The sequence below is a fragment of the Anoplopoma fimbria genome, chromosome 14 (assembly GCF_027596085.1).
Source record: "Anoplopoma fimbria isolate UVic2021 breed Golden Eagle Sablefish chromosome 14, Afim_UVic_2022, whole genome shotgun sequence".
NCBI lineage: Eukaryota > Metazoa > Chordata > Actinopteri > Perciformes > Anoplopomatidae > Anoplopoma > Anoplopoma fimbria.
This window is the reverse complement of record NC_072462.1, coordinates 10,011,968-10,029,312: the sequence shown is the minus strand read 5'-3', so window position 1 is coordinate 10,029,312 and position 17,345 is coordinate 10,011,968. Positions and strand designations below refer to the sequence as shown.

The window sequence follows — 17,345 nt, the reverse complement described above, 5'->3', positions numbered from 1 at the left end:
AATTAAATGGAGCAGGGTTTTTTTTACCCTTCTGCATGCATGAAATCAAATCCCTTTTTCATATCACCTGTTTAATAGAGTAATTACATGAAACCTTTGTGAAATAACATGTTATATTTGTATAATACCACAATATCATCAATTGTAAATTAAAAAATGAAAAAAAACCCTGCTTAAATAAAGCTCTTTATTCATAGACTGACAATGAAATATACATTGGGTACACATAATGCAAAAAGTAGCAAAGCCATAACTTGTATGTAAACTGTCCAGATAATGTGCTTTATAAGTAAAGGGTTTCTCACTCAGATCACCTGTAAAACATTGCAGATTTACATTTACATTATACTGTCAACTAATAACATGGTAAGGTGTATTACAACATCATCATTGTTGGGATCTGGCAGGAGCCAGTTTGGTTATTAGCAAGTATGAAAATTAATTAATAATAACGGGGCACCACCCTGGGATCAGGGACGTTAACCAAACTGTGGATTAAGTCTCAAAAACGATGTTCACTCAAAATGTCAATAGTTAAAGTACTATTCCACACTCAGAGTGAACAGGGAAGGATTGAATTTGCGCACTGACTATCACTAACAACAACCAAATATCATCACAACACACATGCACAAAATGATCACAGGAGAGAGAGCGCAAGACATACGGGCGGCTGTGGCGTAGTGGAGAGCGTAGTGGAGAGCAAGGTAGTTCTCCAATCAGAGGATCGGTGGTTCGATACCCGGTTTCGGCAGTCGATGTGTCCTTGGGCAAGACACTTAACTCCGAGTTGTTCCTGAAGGCTTGCCATCGGTGTGGACTGGATGTTGCATGAATGTTAGTTAGAGTCTGATGGTAGCGCTGTCATCAGTGTGTGAATGGGTGAATGATGTGTTATATACTACTGATTGTAAGTCGCTTTGGATAAAAGCGTCTGCTAAAAAGACTGTAAAAATGACTGTAACATAGTAACGCCACGTGAGACATAACAATGGCAGCGTGGCCACTGTTAATTAAGGGGGAAATAAGACACAAAATGGTTAGTTGGAAAAGAAGAAAGCACTCAAAACTAGGCACATCCTCACTGCAGCAGTAAAGTACAATAACTGTTACTTTATCACACAGAAGCCCAACTCAGGCTCGGCAGCCCACCACTGGACCTTTAACTAATAAAGTACCGTTTACCTGGTTAAACTGGAAGCTGATTTTCATCAAGGGGAGAAAACAGAGAATGTCCACTTAAAGAATCCGGGAATTCCGTCATCTCCCTTCTGCAGGTTAAAGTGGTGGAGCACGGGGCAAGTTATCGGTTCCTACTTCAGACTCCAAAACAGTCTGTTGTTCGGCCAGCTAAGTAAGTACCTAAGTACCTTTTTTTTAGGCAATAACGTTGTTTCACCTCTGCATGGACGGCGCAAGGCGAATGTTTCCCCGATTTATATAGCCATGGTGATTTCATGGCCGTGTCACAGGGACTCCCTGAAGTTCCCGTTGCCCCCGTCCAATGAGGCACCAGTGTTGTGGTTCCAACCCTCAGGTGAGATTTTGACGCCTGATAGGGGGATGGCGCAATTTTGCAATCTAGGCTTTCAAAATGACATGCAGGCCTCTCTCTCTCTGTTTCAACCAAATGGTGAAGTCCCAACACCATCTTACATGTGTAGTTATGGCGACAGCTTGCCAACTTACTAGCTACGTAATCGTTTTATAGCCAAGAAACTTCAGCACATACAAGGAATTTGTCAGGGTGAATAACAATAAACAAAAGTGTGAAGACAAAATATAAATTATATTGTTTTAGCTAATGTCTCTTTCAAGGGAGCCGAGCTTCCTTGTACCGCTGGCCTGAGCTCTTAAGTGAAGGATGGTAACTAACAAAGCTAACGTTACACAACCAATTCAATGAATAACAGTTTTTCTAAAGTCTATATAGTTTTGACCATTTGTTTTTCACATCTGTAAAGTAAATCTACACACTCAACAGAGCAGCAACACACACACACACACACACACACACACACACACACACACACACACACACACACACACACACACACACACACACACACTCCGGTGTGGATCACTGCGCAGATGGGCCCTCATGCTAACAAGGCCAGTTTAGCTGCATAACAGTTACCCACATCAAACCAACTACTATTGTCATTTAACTGGCTTCATATGACTTTTAATGTCCACAGAGCCTCTGTATTACATAACTTTACAACATTACAGTTGGGTCACAGACAGACACCAAAGATCCGTCCAGTGCTACAGTTTAGAAAAATGTTTCCCTGTTGCTGTGAGGACATTTCAGTAAAGTAATCCTAGAACACCTAAAAATAAAGTTATTTTTATTTGGCGTTATTTGGCTCGGTCACAACGGTCTCCCTTCCTCTTGACCAGGGGTCTCAAACTCAATTTGGCTTGGGGCCACTGCTGGTATTGTCGTCTCATAGGAGGGCCACTTCAACGTTCAAGCACTACAAGAAAGCGCAATATTTTTGAAAATTTACTTTTTTATTTCCATGTTTTTAATAACTTATTGAAACATTGCACTGAACCAACACATACAATCCCTGAATACATTTGTGCTTTATTCTATTTCTTGCCAGAGACCTGGCAGAGCTTCTGCTCACACAGCTGAGCAACATTTGCCCTGATCAAGGTTACAGTAGAAACTCTGAGTACAGCTTCAACATGGGCATCACTAAGTACTTGCATTTATTAAAGTTCATAGTCAAGAAAAGTTTTTCACACAGATACGTGCTTCCAAAAAGGCACATTACCCAACTGAACATTTTTGACAGCTCAGGGAAGGATGGAAGTAATTCTCTCATGAATTGTCCAGTCATGTCTGCTTTTCCCTGTGCCTCTCTGAATTTAGCTTTTAGATCACTGTTGCACTGCAAGTCAATAAGTTCCATTTGCAACATACTTGGGACACTCTCCACATCAGCTGAGAAGGGGTCAGCAAACAGCTGGAAAGTGTCACAGCGTGCCTTGAAGTCAGCAAAACGCTGATCAAACTCCTGCAGAAGGTTTTCACTAGCACAGGCATATTCACCACCACTGAAGGCTGTGCCCTCCTCCACGAGAGACCTGCATGTTGTGAAATGGCTGAGATATTTTACAGAAAGCTGAGTTTTCCACAATTTCAGTTTAGCGGAGAAGGCTTTCACATTTTCATAAGCTGCAGTGATAAGCTGACCAGGGCCCTGGAGCTTCAGGTTAAGGATGTTCAGCTCCTGTGTTAAGTCCACTAGGAATGCAAGGTCCATAACCCACCCTGGATCATCAGGTTCAGGAACATCCATTCTGTCATCTTCCATGAATTTCTTCACTTCTGCTCTTAAGTCAAAAAATCTCTTCAGGACACTACTAAATGATGTACTTTTACTAAAGTAAAGTACATCACCATATGTTGTAAAAAGGCCCTGAACTGGCGGTGCTGTAAACTCCTGGACCTGATGTAACTGATACATCTCAGGACAGCAGACATGACCTGCTGCACAGTGCCTGTTGGTGTACGATGCAGTGCAGAACGACTGCTGGATCTGCATTTTCCTCTAACTTTCTTTGAACCAGCGCTACCAGTCGGTCATAGACGGGGCTCCATCCGTGGTAATGCCCACCAGTCTGTTCACAGCTCCTGGAATATATCCTTGGCTGTGGTGCGGCCGTGCATTGGACACAAACTCAGCAGCTCTTCTGTTTTATCGGGGACTGTTACTGCCGACGGACAGGTGTCGGTATGTGACTGCAGACCACATTAGGCTACATTATTTTCTTACTTTTCTTTTATCTCGCCGCGTACGCATCACTTTGATTTATTTTGTCAGAGAGAGAGATACATACGTATAATGTCCCGCTGGGCAGCAACTTAAAAAACTTTTTTTTTCGAGGTGTTGTGAACGCAGCGCGCTGGGACGAATGTCCGCGTTTGCCTCATAGAAACGAGGCAGCCAGCCAGGCACGGAGAGAACTCTCCATGGCAACGCTGCTGTAACTGTCACTCATTGAGAATGTTTCTCTGCTTACATCAAGCCCGGTCGATGTCCCGCCCCCGAGAGCCATATACCCCACCGTGATTGGTAGGTTCGTTCAGCTCCGCACACAACACTGTAAAGTGCCATTCATATAAAACTCGCGGGCCGCACTAACATTAAACTTTCATATTAAGGTGGGGGCCCACAAAATATCGTCTAGCGGGCCGCAATTGGCCCGCGGGCCGCGAGTTTGAGACCCCTGCTCTTGACGGTCCTTGTGCAACTGACTGGCTGCTTGCCGTCTCTCTCCGTGCTGGTCTTCTCTTCTACCCCAGCCCTGCACCCACACCTAAAGGAAATGATCCTTGTAACACCCCACACATCCAAGACAGTTTGCTCCCCGAGAGGACAGGTGTTTCTCATTAAATATGGACAACACCTGTCCTATAAATAAATACATTTCTTTAATTCATGGTGGCACAATGGGTCAATGGACAAGCAGCAGCAACATGATGATGTGAAAGAAAACCATTGCAAATAAGTTGATTTAAATTAATCTATTTACAAATCTTAATGCAGTCACTTACTGGCAACAATTGACCAATAACTTGCTATAAATTACACCAAAGTGAAGTTACTATAGACCTAACTAGTTTTTAGATTACTTTAAAATGAATCACAGTATTCTTGAGTATAGTAGAAGTGAGCCCAGTACTGTGCAATGAACTACAGTGGTGCTTCTGTCCATCATTGTTTACTCTATTTATTACAGACAATTCCAAAAGAAGTTGAACACAGTTCAAGATAAGCAGATCATTTATTGGCACAGAAATCCTTCACTATTAACATGACACTTTAAAAAAAGTACACAATTAATTTGAACCTGAAACTCAGGGTTTTATTCTGCCCTTCATTAAGCCTTTTAAAAACATTAGAATGTTTGCTATAAAAATGACCTGCACCAATACAGTATTGTATATATATATATATATATATATATATATATATACACACACAGTGTACTTATACACTTACATATAGTCTTTCTGTAAAAACTTTAACATATACAGCTCCTATATATATGTTCCCGTAAATACAGTTAACAAGTAATTACAATTACAATTATCATGATGTGTTCAAATGTTATCTTGTAAAATGAAATGTAGTATGAGGAACTAGTTCTAAGCAGCTCATAATACATAATAGAACTGCCAATGTCAAGATTTTTAAATCAATAAAAATATAATCTTTTATTTCCTCGATCAATTTTATTGTGTCTTTTAATACAGATAACCAATATATATAACTAATGACAAAGTAAAAAGATATATTTGATGATGATACATATTTTAGTTCATTAGCTATAGGCATATTCAAAGTAATCCGGTTAATAATCGTGAAAACCATAAAACCGTGACATTTCCTCTGACATCACAGTAACTGAGGCAAATCCAAGCAGTTTGACTAGCTCTCATTGCTTGGGAAATCCAGATGTTTGCTCAAGACAGCTGTTTAGATTGCCCTATTGTGCTCCGATAAAACCCTCTATAAAAAATATTTAAGGGAAAGGACATGCAATATCCTCTTGAAGTAGAGTTATTAAGTTGTAAAACAACATCCACATTTTTTTACTTAATAAAATTCAGGGCCTTAAGTGTGCACAGTAATATATTAAATCTATTGTAGGTTTAAAGCCTAAACATTTGCTGTCATTACCTGCAGATTAATATTTATCATTATTTTGGAACCGATATGGATCACAAATTTTAAGAGGCCACGGTCTACTCTTTAATGGTTAAATTCTGAATTGGTATTTCTGAGGACTTATAGGATAAAGTACAATTATTGTTTTTGTATCTATTACTACAAACAAATATTAATCATGAATTAATGATTAAAGGCAATTTTGGGACATCTTGTAGCCTGGCAATTCATGTACTTATGGGTCTGCTGTAGGGCACTATACTGAGAAGTTGGCTTCGATAGAGGTGTGCTTGCCGCTGGCACAGGCCCATCCGGCTCAGCAACATAAGGATGTCTCTGTGAAATGCCTTTGTCAGGATAGCATAAAAAAATGGGTGTGCACAAGAGTTGAGAGGATAGAAAAGGACCAGCAGCACCTATGGAGAAAAACATAGATCAATCTTTATTTTAAACAGAAAAAAGGATTTTGGATTGAAGTTAAGAGAGAATCACACCTTGGAATCTGTGACAGTCATCAATGGTTGGTGGAGAACCGCAGACAAGCCGTAGAAGCAAATGGGAGCCAGACACAGAAAGTTGGTGAAAATTAGAACAGCCATGCGCTTGGCCATGCTGGTATCACATCTGCTGGACTGGTGCTGGGGATTGTGCACCATACAATAGATGTGGAGGTAACATAAACATACCACCAGAAAAGCAATAATATTAATCATCAGCACAGAGACCACATAGGCACGGGCAGCAGTTGTCTCAGTGTCCATGGGTAAGCAGATGCTCACTTTTTGGTAACTGCTCACACCAACCAATGGAAGCACGGCTAGGATCGCACACAGCAACCAGCCGATGAGCATCAGCACAGCTGCATGGCGTAACCTGATTTTTCGGTCTGCCCTCATTGCATAGAAGATGGCGTGCCAGCGCTGAAGGCTGATTAAAGTTAACGTGTACACAGATAGCTCGCTGGCAAACACCGATATTGTCCCTGCTAGATTGCAGCCACCTCCTGTTTGCCAGGCAATAGCGTAGTAGTAATAATGGGAGCGTGTGTAGAGGTCCACAGACGCAACAAGCAGTAAGTATATTCCCATACAAAAGTCTGCAAATGCCAGGTGACCCATGAGGAAACGGGTAACGGACAACTTCTGTTGGCTGGTCAGCAGGATGAACATCACCAGGAAGTTGGCTGAAATGGCCAACGGACTGACAACCCAGACCAACACCCTCAGGAAGCCTTGACTCATCACATCCTCACAGGGGTTCAGGGCATCTGGCAGAGGGGTGCACAAGAGTTCATGATTATGTGTGTGAAGTTCATCACACAGTGCAAAGTCAAAACCTTCATTGGGATGCTCTGTAGGCAACTCCACGTAAAACAAACCCTCATTTTGAGACTGTTCAGTTGGGCTAATTGGGCTGTTATAGTACTGATTGTGATTTCTGCTGTCGGCAGTTGGGAGACCAAAGCTGTCTTTCAGATGTTGTTCGATTTTTTGTCCCAGATACCTCTGAGAGGCAGCTGCAGAAGATTCCTGCAGCTTTCCCAAAGCAGTCCGGGTCAGGTTGCATATAACTGCCTCAGAGTTTCTTGAACAAAGATGACAGGGATTATTAATCAGAGATTGCAATACATTTTTTTAGATGCATGCAATTGTTGAAATATTATTATCACCAGAAAGTTCCTACAGGATCAAAAAGTCCCGACTGGGGAAAAAAGCAAAAATGCATTCTGTCACTAATTTGTGGTCACTTTGTTAATGATGTGTCAGACCTTCATCAGACCCCTGCACCGTTTGCTGTATATATAAAGAAAAAACAACTGTCAGCGGTCACCAGCAGCAACTCCATGGTAAACTAATTCAGAGCTCTTCCAAATGTAAACAAGGTTAGTACAACTACACATATTTCAAAAAGAACCTAGGCACATAATCTGACAGAATAATCCAGTTTACGAGGAGCACGAGGTACAAATCCGATGGAGAATTTCAATGTCAAAGGATGAACAAATATATATAATAAATAGATACAAAATAAATAGAATGTTAAGTTTATTAGACATTTGATATTATGAAAAGTAATTTTTTAGTTTAGGTTGAAAAACAGTGAAACAGGCCAATATTTCCTAAAAGAAAAAAAGATCATAAAGGTCAAAGATCAGCAATCACAAAAATATCACATTATATCACATAATGTGCTAAACATAAGATGTATTCTTTTTGATCGTATGTCTAGGGTTTGACATTACAAATAGAAGAGCTCATTAACCTTTATCTATGTGGTTGTCTGGAGATGCTGCTGGCCCTCTCTGAGAAGATGTTTGAGGGCAGTAACATTGGTAATAAAGTGCACAACAATGCACATGATTTTTTCCCCAGTATCTGAAATAATTAAAATAACTCTAGATTTTCCCAGAATGTGTGAGTAACCCAATACATAGACTATGCCATGGACCTGAGGGCAGTTTGGTATGTAAAGGGCGGAAAGAATTACAGTGGGAAAATACTTCCCAACACTTTGAATTCTCTTACTTACCCTCTCCATCTTTTCAACATTTTGAGACCGCAACAATGGCTTGGGAAGGTCAATTCAGCACTTTGTAAATGGAGAAAGGCCCTAAATGGGGGCAGTACTTTGAGGGTCCAAGTGTTTTTAGCTTGGAGCTTTTCAATGGTCTCCATACCCATTGAAGGAAGAGAGCTTACTTTGGTTTCTGAAAGGTCTCTGGAAAGACAAATAGTTCAGATTATCCATTTAGACCAAAAGCTGAGGTAGCTCCCTTATTTAGCCTCAGCATGTACCGCAGCCCTTATATATATATATTTTTTTTGATCTAAGAATATTATTTGACAAGAAAACACGAAGTGAAGTTATTTGCTCTATTTTTCCAAGAATAATCCATTCTTCTTCTAGCTAATTCTTTACATTCACTCACAAGTGCGTTGGGCCATGAATCACGCCATAAAATGCAAATTCATCTATTCGTTCCAGATCAACATTCCTGTGAAGATACCTGTAGAATAGAGAATAGATTAGGGTAAGGTTCTTTTTTTTTTTTTTAAACATAAAAAATCCAAAATAACTGTTTTACTTTATCAACATATTTTGTTTGACAAAGCGGTAGTTCAACATGTCAGCCAGCCAGGATGTTAAAACGCAAACACATATTTATAAAAGAAGGTTGTGAAGTTGTATGAAATTTAATTATTGGTGAGTTCTATCCTGTGTGTTAGGATTTTGAGCTTTTGTTTTTGTTTCACTGCAACTATTCAAAATGGCATACACTTCCTCCAGTCTGCTCCCATTGAAGGCATATTGCTGGATCTCTTTCACACCATTGCTATTCAGCATGCTAAAAAAAGGGAGAAAAAGAGAATATCCTGTTAACATTCCATTCACTCCATTTTTATTAAAAGTGAAAAAGTTGTTCCATGTCTCTTTGTGAACATTGTAGCAACTTAATAACTGCCCATTATGTAAAGATAATGTAATAATTTAAATTAAATCTATTCTCATAATGTAACAACCAGCACATAATGTAAGAAATCCATGAACGCAACTTAATAACAATTTTGTTCATCATGTAATAAATTATTACATGATGAAAAAAAGAATGACATTATAAACTAAACAAAACAATGTTGTAAAATTATAAATAAAGTAATATAAGAATCAGTTAAGCACATAGTGTAATAATTTAAAGCATAGGAACCCTTCTAGTTTGACACATATGGAGTCCTAAAGTTAAAGCAACTTGTTTTTTACTGTTTGATCTAGAAGATATTCTAGACTTTCTCAATCTTGAATGTGTGAACAAGTTCTGGACTACAAAATATCCAGTAACATGGACAAATTAGCCTTTAAGGAGATGATGCTGCATCTAATATACTTGGTGATTCTTAGCATGTCAAATAATTGTTCCATACATACTTATTCCAGTTACTTTTATATGGAATTTAATGGCACAGACATTAAAACCAGGCACATGTAAATGGACTTGTACTTGTATATCTCTTTTCTAGCCTTTCGACCACTCAAAGCGCTCTAACACTACATGTCATTCACCCATTCAAACCCATTGATGCACTGATGGCAGGGGTTACCATGCAAGCCCTAACCCATCGACATGGACTAGCGCAGCAGGGGACCAAACTGACGATCCTCTGATTGAGGGACGACCTGCTCTACCACAAAGCCACAGTCACACGTGATACAAACGCACAGAACAGTACTTGACAGCGGGAAAAACATCCCTTCTATTTTCAATTTCCCCTTCAGCAAAAGGTGATTTGTGATTTGGCCCCTTACTGCCTACCTCCACAGTCTTGACTTCGAGAACCTTATCAGTGACCATCATGTTCTGGCCTCATCACCGGGACGGATCTTCAAAAGGCCTTTTCCACTCAACTCTCCAGTGTGACCGCTGTTGCTTTTTTTTTACTGATTGTATTTATGGTGTCCCATCTGTTATATACATTTTTTTTTATATATAATTTTTTTTAATGCAAATGCATAGGGTTCTAAAAATAGTGTGTATCGGCATCTTAAGGGGTTGGCTTACTAGTAGTAGCCTAGCACTATTTCCGAACACAAGGACATATACATTTGTGTAGTTACGTTAGAAATATACTTGTTTAGGACTATATCAATCTTGTGGGAGCCAAGATACTAGTATATCCCAGTTAAGAGTAGCCATAACTTCAGCCAAATTTGAAATGACTCAGCTCAACTGGCCAGAGACAAAGTTTTAAACCAATTCATGGAGTTTTAGTGTAAGCATTAGCTTATTCTAGTTAGATACAGCCGTTATTTCAGCTTACAAATGGCCATCTCGAAGCCCTCTCAGCAGCCTCCATGGTTGGCTTTCTTCTTCGCAGCCCCAGTGATGCCAATTTGGCTGTTGACTCTGCAGAGTGTATGTCCAAAAAAGCCTCTGCAACCTGCGATCACAGTGATTCTAAAAAGCCTTGTGCTCAGAACTGCATTTGCAGGTGGCACATTGCATGGTAGCCCCTACCATCAGTTTATGAATGGATGTGAATGGGTGAATGATGACATGTAGTCTTAAAGTGCTTTGAGTGGTCGGAAGACTAGAAAAGACTAGAAAGGAGCTATAGAAGTAGAAGTCCATTTACCATCAGACATTTGAGTAATTGTTCAACTATAAATCATACTTACATGGTTAAAGCATTCTCAGATATTCCAGTGAAAGAATTAGCAGGTATAACTTGTAGGAAGACATTTTCCACTATCTCCCTGTCAGAAAGTTATGAACATGGAATATTTTACAGCAATTAAAAATTCATAAATTTATAGCAAAAAGACTTTACAGCAAGGTATATTTAAATGGTACATACAAAATAAAATCATCTTTGCTGGACTGAATATATTGTAGCCCAGGGAAGGAGGTGAGACCTGTGTTGGTGATCCCACTGTATTGGGATAAATCTCAGTCAGTAGCCAGTTAATGATTGATGGGGAACATAGAACTTTTACAATGTTTCCTTCTGAAAAAATGATAAGCTATGATTCACAAAGAAAACAGATGGGCAAAAATAAATCGTACTTACAGGTACTTCAAATTTGGAAGATTTTTAAAGGCCTCTTGGTTGATGTATGACAGTGTTTTGATACCAGTTAGTTGTCTATTGGACACACAAGATATAGACACACACAAACATACACATACACACACAAACATTTATTAATTCAAAATTTGCTTTCGTTTTCTTGAAGGAAAAATATCCTTGTTTGGCTTTGAAAATAAGATCCAAAACTTGGCATTGAAACACTTAAAAGAAGTTGTATTGGGACCATGCCGCAACCACCGGGTCTGACAAATAAAGCCAGTGACAAAAATTGCAGTTCCTGCAATGGTCACTTGAGGCTGGCTCATAAATTAAGTCAGTTCCAGCCACCTTCTAACGACGCTGTTGCCCTGTAGTCTCGGTAGTCAACAAAACAATGGGTGACGTCACAGTGACCACGTCCACTTTATAAACAGTCTATGATAGGCACAGAAACATTAGTATTGGCACTGAAAATGTTCCCCAGAAAAATAATAAAACATTTAAATTCTAATAATATTTAATAATTATTTATTTTATTTGGTATTTTTTCATTCTGATTTGTTTTTCGAGGAATATTGTCTGATATTTTTCTCCATGGAAATCTTTTTTTTAGTGTCAGTGGTTTAAGTTTTGACTTTCTGTCACTGTTTTGTTGTGGACAGGAGGGTTTGAGAAAGAGGTCAAGCAGAGTGTGATTAAATTTGTATACTAAGGAGATTAGATAAGGAGTTTCTGCCACGGTTTCCTTAAGCCAATCCCATTGTTGTTGTCAAACTTTAAAAAATGTTCTCCTCTCTGTTGCTGTCAGTTATAACTGCAGCACAATCAGATGTGAGCCTCCTCCTCCCCAGTCACCTCCAGTCGGCATCAAAGTCATGCTCCTCATTCATCATCGGATGCAGCAACTCCCTACATCACCACCACCACCACCACCACCACCACCACTGTCTGGACTCCAGAGGGGATGGTGCCTTGTCTGACCTCAGAATCACTGCCCCTCTGTTAGACGCCATGGAGTCTAATCGCCAAAGACTTTGCATTATTCATTTCTTATGCAAGTGTAATAAATTATTGTTAATTTTAAGTCTCTCCTGATGAACTGTGATCAGTGTGATTTGTATTTTGAAGTTCAGATTAATGATATCGTTTTAATACATTAAAGATATGTAGAGTCAAAGTTTTTAGAAAAGTTCAAACAAGAGGAAGTCGTCATGGTCCTTCCTGCACATAACTGTACTTGTGTAAAGTAGCTTAGTTTCACTCATGTGGCAACTGGGTCTGAAAACTAAAACCTATGTGGAAATGCCTTCCAGCAAGTGGCAAGTCAGATTGTACAGAAGTTTATGAGAAAATGACCCTTTCACATGATTTATTCCCTCAGTAAACCTTGTAAACATGAGTTTATGGTCTCTAGTTTCAAGTTGAAAACCAACATGACAACAGCCGAAATGGAGATCTCAAGGCTTCAAAACAGAAGTCCACAAACCCATAGGTGATGACTAAGTCCACTTTTTATACAGTCTTTGATCCCCACCCAACATATTATGACTGTTTTGGTGTCAAGATACCTATTAAACATGACTAATTAAATAAATAATGTGTAAAAAATATTTTTTTATTTAGTATATGAGAAGTGAGAAATTATCACTGAAATCCAAGGCCTTAATCTATAGGCTGCAGCAAGCACTGGTACTGTAACATCTAGGAATTCAAATGGTGCTGAGGAGATATGCTGTAATCCTCTGGGATTACAGCATATCTATGATGATAGCTTTCACGAGTTAACCTGCAACTCCCAAGCCTCCCAGTCTGTTTCCCTTGGCTGTTGTTTTTTTTTACCCAGAACCTCAACACGTATTAGCTAACGTTATGGCTTGTACGATAGAATTTAAAAGTTACCTGACTGAAAAACCGGGCCCAGTATTGCCAACTATTTTCCTCTGATAGTAGCTAGCAGCACTAGCTCCAAAAGTCTCTAATCTAGCTAGAAAGTAGCCAAATCGGCAACACCGGAAGCCTGTCACTTCATGCTTCCCTCCAAACCACTCCCTTGTAATAATCATTATGAAAGAAAACATATCATAATGAACTTAAACAACAAACATGGCCATTGTTAGTACTCACAGCTGCCAAGCTAGCAGTTTGTGGAAGACTCCAGTGTTGCGCAATGAGTGCACGGGCAGCATGCAAGCAGGTAGGCAGTTAATGAGAAAAACAGGCAGATAGCCCGTTTACTCATTTAATTTGGCTTGAATGTGTAATATATTTAGTGCAATATATTTTGTGAATCAGACCCTGAGAAGGGGCAGAGAGCGGTTGAATATGATGCACAATAATTGTGCTATCAGCAACCGCAATCCATTCTTTGTGAAGGCACCCATATGTGCATTCATTGTGGCATACTTGGGAGGCTTCATTTAAATCAAAGTCAAATTGCATTGCTTAAAGGTTACATACATGTGAGTGACCCTGGACAGGTTGTGGAAAGAATGCCTCTCAAGATATCTTATAGTATCATCATCAGAGATGTATCTGAAAAAACACACACACAAAGTAGAACAAAAATACAATCAGGAGATCAATAATATATTTGGATTTCGAGTGGTTTGGTCATATTGAGCCTCATACAAGAACAACTTGTACAAACAAATTTGTTCTTAGGCGGATTTAAGAGAGTTTGTCGCTTTCACCAATTGACCCTTCAATAAGCCCCGCCCCCTGCTGCTACCCCAGAAAGATGGAGTTACCACAGAGCCCACACTGTCACTGACTGCACCTCCTGAAAAAATAGTATCACATTTTTGTAAAAACGAAAAATATATTTTCAGAGAGAAGCAGACAGAACGGTCCACAATATTTGTTCGAAGGATGTAGCCAGGATTTCAAACTGATGAACAGCAGAGAAACAGGTTTAAAGAGATAAAGATAGAAGCAATAAAATCAAAAGTAAAAGCTCGCTGGTGCTACACTTTAACAGTTTGCCATCAAGGGGCGGGACTTAGTGAAGGGTACATTTTTTTAGTTTACTAATGATCCAGGCCTACTTTACAAGTCCAAAACAGAGTTTGTCTTTCTCTTAAATTTGATTTGAGAATAATAAGGTCTTAATCTTAATGAATTTGGAATTCATAATGGCTATATGTAATTTGTTCAATTATACTAATGATCAGATCTAACGAATCAAAGTAATTTAAGAACAGGGGGTATTCATAATGTTGAAAATAGCAATTAATGAAAAGTTTGAACAGTTGGGCAGCAGAATCTTATCGCAGGACTTGAATGGATAAAACACAATAAAAAAGTAAGGGAGTTATAGGATAAGAATACATCTTGCATGAGGCCAATTGTGTTTTTTAATAAACAGTGAATTAAAAAAACACTCTTGCCCATTGTTAGTGGAATAAGAATAGCTTAATAGAATATTATTTGTGAGTATTTACAAATTAGAAAGCCACATGTTTCTATCCAAATATAACAACCAGCAAGCATCGCCAAACTAAGAGATTAATGTTTTAACTGCAAACAGTTCCTACAGTGGAATGGCATGTTGACATTAATGCTTTTTACTGACCCGGGAGCTTGTTTAACCCTGTATCATCATCTAACTGCTTGTGTTTGTTGGACCTATATTTAGCTATGTCTTTGTGCCCCGGGATCTGAGCATTTCATTTGGAGTAATCAAAAATGTTAGAAATGTTCCAGAATGTCTCAAAATCTACTGATAAATTTGCACAAATTTTGGTAAAGACAGTTCATGCTCTCCAGACAATGTTTCTTATTGACTTTGGTGATCCTCTGACTTTTACTGTAGTGCCACCTTGAAGTTGACATTTGTGTTTTTTAGTGAAATGCCTTATGTTAATTATTGGATGGAATGCCATGGAAATTGGAACACACATTTATGTCCCTCACAGAATTAACTGTAATATAAATACCTAAAAGACTGAAGTTAAGTTGTAGCAGAAATTCTGAAGAAATACATAAAACACAAACGGGCTGTGGCACCAAAGTGGCACCAAGTAGGGTGGAAGGGCACAAAAGAGGAGGTAATGTAATGTATATCAGTCGCCAAATACACTTACAATAACTTGGTGGGACGTGGATAGACAATATTAAGATGCAGTTGGTAATTTAACTAATGATATGACAGCAAGCAAAGCGTGACAGAGGAATTAAAAGGTGATCCAAAATTATTATGATTCAGTGTTTTTTCTACAATCCACCAAGACTCCATTGTGTTAACATGTTGTGCAGTGTTGGAATGTTTCTTTGCTAGTTTCAGCTGGTTAGATTTTGGTATTTAGTTAATAGTTGTTCTTTTTGGTTTGTGATAATCTTTGTTCTTGCCCATTTTGGTGGATTGAAAGAAAGGTGTAAGGGAAAAAAGAGATTCTTACATGTGAACAATGTTGGCCAAGTTGGCGAATGCATTTTTAGGAAGATAAGAAAGTTTGGTCCCCACAAGCCAACTGAAACAAAAATAAACAGTATTGTGACTTTTCAGTCTTAAACAAAAAATTCACAAGCCTAAATCAGAGTTAAAAGATGTGGTTACTTACACCTCCTGTGTGCTGGAATGGAATACAGGCATGACATCAGCTCCAACACATGACACACTGTAGATGTCCCAGTCACACTGGCAATGAGTTGGACAATATTCCAGGAAAGTGACCTCAAAAGTACTGAAAATGAAAAAAACGAGATTCAAATCAGGCTTCATAGTAAAAGTGGTTATTCAGTTGTGGAGATTCCCTGGTTATGCTGCAAAGTGAGAGAGGTTTAGGAAGAGGCTGGGCTACCTTGGACTTTTGCCAATAGTGGAAGTGCAGCAAGAGTACACACTGGTACTTCTGGTCAAGACCTTCAAAATAAAAACCTGATTGATGAACATGTTAATGTTGTAATGAGTAATACAAATTATGTCCGCAAAAGTGACATAACATTTGTCTCACATTTGTCTCAAGTTATCTATCAACCAAAGGCTTTTGTGCCAGAAATATATATACATCATAGTCATTATGCAATGTATACATTAATGATCTGTCGTAATAATGAGTTGGGTCCAACAAAGTGGTTGTACTGAAAATCAATTTTCAAAACACACAGCAGTGCCAAAATTGAAGAGAAAGCTTATGGTATGGCTACTCACAATGTATTGGCATAGGCCTGTGGCCACAGCCTGTAGTGATATCCTATCATCCACAGCTGCAGACACCTTTTATATATATATTTACAGTGGGTACGGAAAGTATTCAGACCCCTTTAAACTTTTCACTCTTTGTTTCATTGCAGCCATTTGCTAAAATCGAAAAAAGTTCATTTTTTTTCGCATTAATGTACACTCAGCAATCCATCTTGACAGAAAAAAACAGAAATGTAGAAATTTTTGCAAATTTATTAAAAAAGAAAAACTGAAATATCACATGGTCATAAGTATTCAGACCCTTTGCTGTGACACTCATATTTAACTCACATGCTGTCCATTTCTTCTGATCCTCCTTGAGATGGTTCTACTCCTTCATTGGAGTCCAGCTGTGTTTAATTAAACTGATTGGACTTGATTAGGAAAGGCACACACCTGTCTATATAAGACCTTACAGCTCACAGTGCATGTCAGAACAAATGAGAATCATGAGGTCGAAGGAACTGCCCAAGGAGCTCAGAGACAGAATTGTGGCAAGGCACAGATCTGGCCAAGGTTACAAAAGAATTTCTGCAGCACTCAAGGTTCCTAAGAGCACAGTGGCCTCCATAATCCTTAAATGGAAGAAGTATGGGATGACCAGAACTCTTCCTAGACCTGGCCGTCCAGCCAAACTGAGCAATCGTGGGAGAAGAGCCTTGGTGAGAGAGGTAAAGAAGAACCCAAAGATCACTGTGGCTGAGCTCCAGAGATGCAGTAGGGAGATGGGAGAAAGTTCCACAAAGTCAACTATCACTGCAGCCCTCCACCAGTCGGGGCTTTATGGCAGAGTGGCCCGACGGAAGCCTCTCCTCAGTGCAAGACATATGAAAGCCTGCATAGAGTTTGCCAAAAAACACATGGAGGACTCCCAAACTATGAGAAATAAGATTCTCTGGTCTGATGAGA

At 39.1% G+C, this 17,345-nt stretch overlaps 1 protein-coding gene across 1 annotated transcript; it reads right to left on the bottom strand.

Annotated features, from left to right (window-relative positions):
* Positions 1 to 1,466: 1,466 nt before the first annotated feature.
* Positions 1,467 to 15,919, bottom strand: LOC129102776 (thyrotropin receptor-like). The gene is made up of 13 exons (XM_054613044.1): positions 15,814 to 15,919; positions 15,652 to 15,723; positions 13,712 to 13,786; positions 11,255 to 11,329; positions 11,042 to 11,116; positions 10,863 to 10,940; positions 8,968 to 9,036; positions 8,620 to 8,697; positions 8,220 to 8,408; positions 7,069 to 7,274; positions 6,185 to 6,957; positions 5,926 to 6,106; positions 1,467 to 1,552 (listed from the first exon to the last, which is right to left on the bottom strand). The coding sequence occupies exons 1-13, from the start codon at positions 15,843 to 15,845 to the stop codon at positions 1,467 to 1,469; spliced, it is 1,989 nt and encodes a 662-aa protein (XP_054469019.1). The 5' UTR covers positions 15,846 to 15,919.
* Positions 15,920 to 17,345: the final 1,426 nt, after the last annotated feature.

Bases quoted from the DNA above. Each gene is read 5' to 3' on its own strand.
- LOC129102776 (XM_054613044.1), bottom strand. From the start codon at position 15,845: ATGCCTGTATTCCATTCCAGCACACAGGAGGT. The intron at 8,409-8,619 runs GTGAGTGAATGT...TTGTCTTTCCAG, and splicing joins ATTCATGGCCCAACGCACTT to AGACCTTTCAGAAACCAAAG. The intron at 6,107-6,184 runs GTGTGATTCTCT...TTTTCTCCATAG, and splicing joins TGACTGTCACAGATTCCAAG to GTGCTGCTGGTCCTTTTCTA.